General features: G+C 39.6%; 1 protein-coding gene across 1 annotated transcript; it reads right to left on the bottom strand.

Moving 5' to 3' along the window:
• Positions 1 to 248: 248 nt before the first annotated feature.
• LOC104670790 (dihydrofolate reductase-like) lies at positions 249 to 1,199 on the bottom strand. Its single transcript, XM_030920076.1, has 2 exons — positions 776 to 1,199; positions 249 to 659 (listed from the first exon to the last, which is right to left on the bottom strand). The coding sequence occupies exons 1-2, from the start codon at positions 1,174 to 1,176 to the stop codon at positions 638 to 640; spliced, it is 423 nt and encodes a 140-aa protein (XP_030775936.1). The 5' UTR covers positions 1,177 to 1,199; the 3' UTR covers positions 249 to 637.
• Positions 1,200 to 10,531: the final 9,332 nt, after the last annotated feature.

Raw genomic sequence — 10,531 nt, 5'->3', positions numbered from 1 at the left:
ACACTGCAACTTCCAATATTTGACCTCAAGCAATCCTCCAGCCTCAGCCCCACAAGTAGCCAGGATTACAAGTGTGCACCACCATACCCAGCTTCATTTTGCAAATTTTGAATATAAAGTTTGTAATTTTTTGTTTCAATCTGAGGTTGATTGAATCTGAGGATGCAGAACCCATAGATATCAAAGGCTGAATATGTGTGTGTGTGTGTGTGTGTGTGTGTGTGTGTATTTCTTTTTTTTTTTTTTTTTTTGTGGATCTTCATCTTTAATAAATATTACCAACATTTGAAAAGCCCGACAATGTCAAGGACTGGCAAGGGTGTCACATGTGATGGGTGTGGAAAGGCAGCTCACTGTAGCAAGTGCTGGGGACTCAGTCAGGGTCTTGGAGAAGCACTTATTTATAGCAAGAATGTTTCATAAATGGATCTGATAGAGTCAAGAGTAGTGGGGAATAAAAACAAGTGGCTTAGAAATAATTATAGATCTAAAGTCAACAAAATACTTTTTTTCTAATGTAAAAATACATACTTTTTTTAGAGGGAGGGAGAACAACTTAAACCAGAAAACACCTTCATATTAATCATTCTTCTCATATACTTCAAATTTGTACTTAATGCCTTTCTCCTCTTGCACATCAGAGAGAACACCTGTGTATTCTGGTAGAAGTTTATATTTCTCCAAATCAATTTCTGGAAGAAAGGTGTCACTTTGAAAGTCTTGCATGATCCTTGTCACAAATAGTTTAAGATGGCCTGGGTGATTCATGGCTTACTTATAAACAGAACTGCCACCAACTATCCAAATCATGTCTACTTTATATGCTAATTCTGGTTGTTCAGTAAGTGTTAAGGCATCATCCAGACTTCTGGCAAGAAAATGAGCTCCTTGTGGAGGTTCCTTGAGTTCTCTGCTGAGAACTAAATTAATTCTACCCTTTAAAGGTCGATTCTTCTCAGAAATGGAGAACCAAGTCTTCTTACTCATAATCACCAGATTCTGTTTACCTTCTACTGAAGAGGTTGTGGTCATTCTCTGGAAATATCTGAATTCATTCCTGAGCGGCGGCCAGGGCAGGTCCCCGTTCTTGCTGATGCCCATGTTCTGGGACACAGCGACGATGCAGTTTAGCGAACGAACCATGACAGCAGCTGGAGCACCTCCGAGCCTGCTCATTAAAACAGAATGCGCAGTCAAGATTGGCGTGAAATTGTCGTGTGTGTATTTCTTTAAAATTTTCCCTGGTGCTGGAAGGAAGAAGAATTTTTCCCATCTCCATTCTATTTAACATTTCCTTTAGAAAACTTGAAAATGTAAATGCTTTATCTTCCCCTTCTTAAAAGGCTACTGTCCTATAGGACTTAGGGTCCCATGCTTATGATCTCATTTAATCTTAATTTCTTCCTAAACAGCCTATCTCTGGATACAGTCACATTGGACATTAGGGCTTCAATATATGAATTTGAGGGTGACATAATTTGGTGTATAGCCGGTGTATAGTTTTGTGTATAGTTCTTTTAGAACTTCAGCTAAAATAACTAAAAAGACTCTGCCCTTGAAATTCTTGAGCTGCCTCACTAGTTCAGATAAAAATTTCTTCTGGACTTTCTTATTTAAGCCACCATTACTTGGTTTTTCTAGGCCATGACACAAAACCTGACTCCTAACTGATAGTTTGGTCATTCATAGTACCTGTGTTAGTCTGTTCTCACACTGCTATAAAGAACTACTAAGACTGGGTAATTAATGAAGAAAAGAGGTTTAATTAATTCACAGTTCCAGAAGCTTAACCGGATGCATGACTGGGAGACGGGGAGACCTCAGGAAACTTACAATCATGGCAGAAGTGAAGGAGAAGCAAGCACGTCTTACCATGGCAGAGCAGAAGAGAGAGCAAAGGGGAAAATGCCACACACTTTCAAACAACCAGATCGTTTGAGAGCTCACTCACCATTATGAGAACAGCAAGGGGGATGTCTGCACCCATGATTCAATCACCTCCCACCAGGCCCCTCCCCTGACACATGGGGACTACAATTTGAGATGAGATTTGGGTGAGGACACAGAGCCAAACCATATCTGTTCCTTAATGAATTGCACATTCAGACTAGGCTGTTCTCTCTGTCACTGATCTCCAGCCTCTCCACATCAGTGTTGGATTAAGTTAATATAACACTGTTTTGGCCAGGCATGGTGGCTCACACCTGTAATCCTAGCACTTTGGGAGGCTGACGTAGGCCGATCACCTGAGGTCAGGAGTTCAAGACTAGCCTGGCCAACCTGGTCAAACACCATCTCTACTAAAAATACAAAAACTAGCCAGGCATGGTGGTGGACACCTGTAATCCCAGCTATTCGGGAGTCTGAGGCAGGAGAATCACTTGAACCCAGGATGTGGAGGTTTCAGTGACCCAAGATTGTGACATTGCACCCCAGCCTGGGCGACAAGAGCAAGACTCTGTCTCAAAAAAAACTAAATAAGCCAGGCATAGTGGCTCACGCTTGTAATCCCAGCACTTTGGGAGGCCAGAGTGGGTGGATCACGAGGTCAGGAGGTTGAGACCGTCTTGGCTAACACGGTGAAACCACGTCTCTACTAAAAATACAAAAAAAGTAGCTGGATGTGGTGGTGGATGCCTGCAGTCCCAGCTACTTGGGAGGCTGAGGCAGGAGAATGAAGTGAACCTGGGAGGCAGAGCTTGCAGTAAGCTGAGATCACACCACTGCACTCCAGCCTGAGTGACAGAGTGAGATTCCATCTCAAAAAATAAAAATTAAAATAAAATAAATAAACAAACAAAAAATAAACACTGTTTTGTAGAAGTCAATGTTTTCTACAAAAAAAGAAAAAAACTTTATGAGTCCTAGCTGTTTAAAAAATAATATTACTTGGTTTTAATTCACCTATTCAACAAACTCATCTCTTACTAATTCTTTCTTGAATGTCATAATATGATTTTCCTCTTTGCTAACCTCTTTGCCTAGAATACCTCTCACCTTCTGTTCGACATCTAAGAACTACCTATCCTTCAGGTTCATGTTCAAACTTTAGTTCTTCAAGAAAGCCTTTCTCTGCTCCTCCAGCAAATAGTGTTTTCTTTCTCTTTGAACTTGGTGACATTTATTAATTTCTTTTTCTTTCTTTCTTTTTTTTTTTTTTTTTTTTTTTTGCAGATTGAGTCTCGCTCTGTCGCCCAGGCTGGAATACAGCGGTGCAATTTCAGCTCACTGAAAACTCCACCCCCTGGGTTCAAGCAATTCTCCTGCCTCAGCTTCCCTAGTAGCTGGGATTACAGCTGTGTGCTACCACACCTGACAATTTTTTGTATTTTTAGTATAGACGGGGTTTCACCATGTTGGCCATGCTGGTCTCGAATTCCTGACCTCAGGTGATCCATTCACCTCAGCCTCCCAAAGTGCTGAGATTACAGGTGTAAACCACCACACCCCGCCAGTGACATTTATTTTCTATGCTTCTAATCTTCCATTTACATCACATTTACCTCCAACATTTCCTATCATCCTGGAAAAGAATGTAAATATTCTAAAACTTGGATCTGAGTCTTATATGCATAGCAGGTTCCTAACAAGTGTTTGCTGATGGTTATGATCGTGAAAATTGTACTACAGACATCTATTATGCACGCTGATAGTGGAAGTGGGGCTCAATTTGCTGTCAGTCTGCTCTTTAATGGGTCTCCACTGACTGGAGAATAAGGTCCAGCCTACATCGCATAGCATCCAAGTTTTGAGCAAAAGTCACCTGTCAGAGGAATTCTTTGTCTTCCAAGAAAGTCTTGCTTTCATGTCTCTTCTATGCTGAATCACTGAGTGGGGGCACCCCATGAGAAGTAAGGCCTTACAGTGAAAACAATGATGGATTTCAGAGTGCAAGAAGTGGAGCCGTTGGTAATTACTCTCCTTGCAGGAGGAAATCTGAGATCTCCACATATGGCATGCATAGATATACAAATACATGTATATTTAGTACATGATGAATGTGACATTTCAAGTCAGTGAAGGAAAATATGATTCAATAGATGGTGTTGAGATGATTAGCTATGGGTTTGGATATAAAAATTTTATTCGTATTCCAACCTAACATCTAAATGTTAAAAAAACTGTAGAGGCCGGGCGCGGTGGCTCAAGCCTGTAATCCCAGCACTTTGGGAGGCCGAGACGGGCGAATCACGAGGTCAGGAGATCGAGACCATCCTGGCTAACACGGTGAAACCCCGTCTCTACTAAAAATACAAAAAATTAGCCGGGTGTGGTGGTGGGCACCTGTAGTCCCAGCTACTCGGGAGGCTGAGGCAGGAGAATGGCGTGAACCCGGGAGGCAGAGCTTGCAGTGAGTCAAGATCATGCCATTGCACTCCAGCCTGGGCGACAGAGCGAGACTCTGTCTCAAAAAAAAAAAAAAAAGAAAGAAAAGAAATATCCTTCTTGCCACTAAGTAGAAAAATGTAATTTAAAATAATAAAATATCACTTTTAGTTATCCATGATGCAGGAAAACTTTTTTTTTTTTTTTTGAGACAGAGTCAGATTCCGTCCCCTAGGCTGGAGTGCAGTGGTGCAATCTCAACTCACTGCAGCCTCCACCTCCCAGGCTCAAGAGATCCTCCCACCTCAGTCTCCCAAGTAGTTGGGACTACAGGCATGTGCAATCACACCCAGATGATTTTTGTATTTTTTGTAGAGATAGGCTTTTGCTATGTTGTCCAGGCTGGTCTCAAAGTCCTGAGCTCAAGAGATCCCATCTCGGCCTCCCGTAGTGCTGGAATTACAGGCATGAGCTACAACCACCACACCTAGCTGCAAACATTTTAAAAATTGCTAACACCCAGTATTGATGAAAGATAGAGAAAAAAGCACTCAGATACACTGTTAGAAGGGTAAACTGGTGCAGGTTTTTGAGAGGGAAACTGAATTGGAAATTGAGGGGGGAAGTGGTAATCAAAATTTGAAGTGCCCATGTGCCTTTACTCAGAAATTCCAAATCTAGAAATCTGTCCAACAAAAAACTTCAGAAGTGTACAGAGGTATATGAACAAGGATGTTGACTGTGAGTACTGCTTCAGAGCAAAACACTGGAAACAACTTAAAATATGTTTTTAGAGAAATATAAAAGGAACTTCAGAGGATATCATTGGTTGTGGTTATATACAATGTATCTCCTATATAGTAAATGGTTGTCATTACATATAGCTTATTGCATGTTATGAAATATTATGGATCCATAAAAAAGCAAAGAACACTATCATTTTAAATGGGCTAATATGGAAAGATCTCCAAGCTATATTACTAAGGTAAAAGTCAACATGTGGAACAATGTTATAATGATTCCTTTTGTTTTAAAACTTTAAAAAACGTTTTAAAACAAAAGAAAAATCCATATAAATAACATATGTCAATAAATGTATAAACAGAGGTCTGGAATAATCAATAAGCAGAGGTCTGAACAAAAAATCATGTATCTTTAAAATTTTTGTTTTTCTAAACTGTAAAAAAGTTTCCTAGCTATGAATGTTTCTTTTATTATTTAAAAAAAAATCAACAAGTAGTATCTAGACAATGGGATTATGAGTTTCTCTTTATTTTTCTCTGACATTGAAAAACATTAAATATTATTTTTAAATAGCATTTAAAAAAAAGGAAAATGTTACAATAACAAAACAGATTCTTGCAGAGTCCTAAAGATCCCCATGGTTGATTGCTACATGAAAAGAGAACATTGCACAGATGTTATATTGTATGATCTTTTTATCAATTCAAACAAAGCCAAAACACATGCATTGCAATTGCATAATATATTTGCATAAATATAAAGTTATATATGTGCACCCATACACCAAACTTTCACTAGTGATTTGTGGAGCAGGACATGAGATTAAGGGAATAGATAAAGAAGGACTTCCAATTCATGAATTCTCTCCTTCTGTATTATAGTTTTTAATCGTTTCTCATTTATTTTGCAGATTCACTAGAGTGTATCTAGAGCTTTCTCTTGGAGAACCTGGACTTTATTCAGTTCTAGAAATGATCAGCTGCTGTTTCTTCAGTATCACTTTTCCATCATTCCCTTTATTCTCTTCTGGAACTCACAGACAGATGACAGATAGATAGGTAGGTAGGTAGGTAGATAGATAAGATAGATAGATAGATAATAGATATTTTTAAAACAGCTTTATTGAGGTGTAATTCACATAATGTACACTTTATTCACTATTAAATATATTTTGAAATGTCTCCAATTACTCTCTGTGTTTCTTAACTGCTTTTTTATATTTTTTAAAGAATCTCTTTTTGTGTGTGTGTGGATGCTCTCAACAAATTCATCAGTACTGTTTCCCAAGTCCTTGTTTTTAAGAATTCAGTCTAGAGTTTATCATTTTTTTGAGATTTTATTTCACTATAGTTTTCATTTCCAGTCATTTCATTTCATTATTTCATTTTTCTCTCTCCCTCTCTTTTCTCTTTTTTTTTTTTTTTTTTTTTTTTGAGACAGGGTCTCGCTCTGTTCCAAGCTGGAATGCAGTGGCATTAACATGGCTTACTACAGCCTTGACCTCCTAGGCACAAGCAAGTCTCCCACCTCAGCCTCCCAAGTAGCTGGGACTACAGGCAAGCACCCAATGCCCAGCTAATTTTTGTATTTTTCATAGAGACAAGGTCTCACCCTGTTGTCCAGGCTGGTCTCAAACTCCTGGGCTCAAGTGACCCTCCTGGCTCAGCCTCCCAAAATGCTGGGATTACAAGTGTGAGCTGCCACACATGGGATATTTTGTTTTCTTTTATGGATTTTTTTCTTCAAGCCTTTGAGAATATTAAATTTTTTTTTGCTGTATCATCATTTTCTCAGGAGTGGATTTGTACTTTGGTTTTTGGTTTGCAGGCTCTTTTTGTGGGAAGTTTCTTGTTACTGTTGTTGTTTTCCATTGTTTGGTCCTACCTCTCCATGTTTGGTGATTTTGCAGTGTTATCTCTGTGACTGGCCAGGATATATCATCAACAGAAGCACCCAATTCCTAGGATTTTTTTTTGGTAAACAGTGTTTTGTTTTGTTACCCAAACTGGTGTGCAGGTGGCATAATCCCAGCTCACTGCAGCCTTGAATTCCTGACTCAAGCTATCCTCCTGCCTCAGACTACCAGAGTGTTTGGATTACAAGCATGAGCTATCACACCTGGCCCCATTCCCTAGTTTATCCCCGTTCTAATATTGCCTCAGAAACAGCAGCCAATCCCAAACTGACCCGCCTTCCCTTAGACCTCCTCAGGATTTTCCATGTAACTACAACCTTACAAAAGATGCTGCCTTCTCCCTCTTGTTGAGTGAAGTTTCAGGTTCCTCTGGGGTCCTCTCCCTCACTGAAGTGAATGAATACTCTGACCATAGCCTTTGGCTGATTAGGCTTTAGCAACCATACCTTCCATACCACAGTTTTGTTTTTCTTAGATTATGGGCATCCTAAGGCAGAGGCTACCACTTTCTTACATTTCCTGTATATCCTGAGCATTATTCATTTGGGACAGCAGTGATACTCCTAGGGCCTAGTAGGGGGATTAGCAGTTTTATCTTTTGCAGGCCCATCCCTGGTTATCTGCCCCGTTGTTTAGCACTCCTTTTCTCAACTTACTTTATTGTGGGGAATCTGCCTTCTACTCCCACTAGGGAGTAAGATCCAAGAAACTAGGACTGAGGTCTCATTCATCTTTATACACTAGACATTATGCAACCCTTAGCACAAAGGGTAGAGTGATTCATCTTATTTTTATGGAGATGAGCCCTACTCTGTGCCAGGAATTGTGTTCGAGCTAGGGGTTTAATTACGGGGAAGATTCAGTCTGTGCCCTCAGTGAGCTTGCAGTCTAATGGAGATTACCAGAACCAAACTGGCAGTTATGATACATTTTAAGAGCTAATGGGTTTAGTATAGAATGGGGTGGAACACAGTGGAGGAGATCACATAAAAATGTGTGGGCTCAAAGGACACATGGCTTAGAGTCTGCCCTGAGTGCCATTTCCCTGGTAAGTGCATTTTTGGACCATGACCTACACCACCTCTTTCTGTAATCCCCTTCCCCACCTCCCGTCCCCGCCCTGACTCCTACCAACATTTTCCTCTGTTGTATTCACTGCAGTACATTGTACTGCTGTCCCTATTATACTTTCAAATATAGGGTCAAAGGGAAGGTAGCCCTCTTGCTTGGTGGGAGCCTGCACATTTTAGACAGTAATGCAGATTTCTTGAATGATAAAATGAAAGGAAATCTGTACAGAATTGAAGCTTTATGCCATTCCTTCAACATAGAAACTGCTCCCAGCCATTCCACAAGCCCAAGGCTACTCTGCAGTCTTAGCCACAACCCTGATCACTTCCTGGTGCTTTCTCTAACCACCTGTGGAGATGGAAGTGCTTTTAAACTGGATTATGGTGATGGTTGCATAATAGAAAACATTTACTAAAAATCATTGAATTATACACTTAAAATGGATGAACTGCATGGTACCCAAATTACATCTCAATAAAGCTGTTAGAAGTTAAAAAGAAGAGAGGATCATAAATGGCTCTGGGGGGTCAACCTAGAGTGTCTGCCACAGAAACTCTTTAGTTTTTTCTTTCATAACTGGAATCATAATTGTATGTATCTTATGCAAATTTCTATTTTCATTTAATATGTACTAGAAAAGATATTTCTGTATAACACATTTATTTCATCAATTTTTAACACACAATTTTTCACATCTTAATGTGAAAACCTCTGATATGGTTTGGATCTATGTCCCCACACAAATCTCAAATCTCATGTTCAGTTGTAATCCCCGGTGTTGGATGTGGGGCCTGGTAGGAGGTGATTGGATCATGGATGCAATTTCTCATGAATGGTTCAGCACTGACCCCTTGATGCTATTCTGGTGATAGTGAGTGTGTGAGTTATCGTGAGTTTTGGTTGTTTAACAGTGTGTAGCACCTCCACCCTCTTTCTCTTCTTCCTGCTCCAGCCATGTGAAATGCTGGCTCCCTCTTCGCCTTGTACCGTGATTATAAATTTCCTGAGGTAGATGCCGCCATGCTTCCAGTACAGCCTGTGGAATCATGAGTCAATTAAATCTCTTTTCTTCATAAATTACCCATTTTCAGGTATTTTACTATTTCTTTATAGTAATGTGAGAATGAATTAATACAATCTCTTATCACAGACTTCGTATGTGCATCAAAACCTGAGAATGGGTGTCAGTTTGCTAGAAAATCCAATAGAAACTAAACCAGAGGAACATTCTTAAAGAAATGCTGTATCACCAATACTTGGATGGCACATGTGACGAATTCAGGGGGAAAAAGCACATCATTGATGACTCTGACTCAAAAGGGATTCAGAAGAGTGGGACTTGCTGACCTAATGTGAAGTTTTTTTGTTTGTTTGTTTTTTGTTTGTTTTTTGAGATAGGGTCTTGCTCTGTTGCCTGGGCTGGGGTGCAGTGGCGAGATCTTGGCTCACTGCAACCTCTACCTCCTGGGCTCTGGTGATCCTCCCACCTCAGCCTCCTGAGTAGCTGGGACCACATGCATGTGCCCATGCCCAGCTAATTTTTTGTATTTTTTGTAGAGATAGGATTTCACCATGTTGCACAGGTTGGTCTCAAACTCCTAAGTTCAGGCAATCCACTGGCCTCAGCCTCCCGAAGTGCTGGGATTACAGGTGTAAGCCACTGCACCTGGCCTGTGAAGTTGTTTTAAAAATACCTTAACTCATTTATTTCCTTTATATTTTCCATTTTATTAGTGCAAAAAAAAGTGATATGTGACTTATAAATCTAGGTTAAATAAGTCTAAAATATCTCTTTCATTAAATATAAATGTGTATTCTACATAATAAAGTATTGTGCCACAGTTAAATTGGCAGCATTATTTGTTTTTCTTATTGGTATACAAAATAATGGTGGGTCTTACAATTGATGTCACATTAGAGTCAATGAAATACAGTATTATATAGTCTGTTTATCACTTTTTTTTACTATTTTTAAAAATAGAGATGGAGCCTTACCATATTGCCCAGGCTGGTCTGGAACTCCTGGGCTCAAGCAATCCTCCGACCTTGGTCTCTCAAAGTGCTGGGATTAAAGGAGTGAGCCACCATGCCTGTCCTACTTTATGACTTTTAAACACCATTTATCAAAATTAATGTTCTAGTGAACTCCCTCATACATGCCTCTTTGTGTACGTGTGTATCTCTAGAATATATATGTGTGTGTGTGTGTGTGTGTGTGTGCGCGCGCGCGGAATTTCTAAATTGAAAGGATTGCACATTTAAAATTCTAACTACTATCCTCCAAAAAGATTATACCAATATAAATGTGCACTAATAATGTACCAGGGTATCCATGAAGTAACACAAAGCGTGTTTTTTATTAATAAACTTTTCCTAATCTCATCCTGAAAAATGGTATCTTGTTTGTTTTAATTTGCTTCTCATTTATTTTTGCCTATTATCTCAAGCAGAAGACAATTCCTACAGTTAATTTGT

This window comes from Rhinopithecus roxellana, chromosome 16 (genome assembly GCF_007565055.1).
Source record: "Rhinopithecus roxellana isolate Shanxi Qingling chromosome 16, ASM756505v1, whole genome shotgun sequence".
NCBI classification, from domain to species: domain Eukaryota; kingdom Metazoa; phylum Chordata; class Mammalia; order Primates; family Cercopithecidae; genus Rhinopithecus; species Rhinopithecus roxellana.
Note: the sequence above shows the minus strand (reverse complement) of the source record. Positions and strands in the feature narration are given on the sequence as shown.

Excerpts from the sequence above, each read along its gene's own strand:
- LOC104670790 (XM_030920076.1), bottom strand. The coding sequence starts at position 1,176 with ATGAGCAGGCTCGGAGGTGCTCCAGCTGCTGTCATGGTTCGTTCGCTA. Across the intron at positions 660-775 it reads GGTGGCAGTTCTGTTTATAA|AATACACAGGTGTTCTCTCT; the intron begins GTAAGCCATGAA and ends AACTTCTACCAG.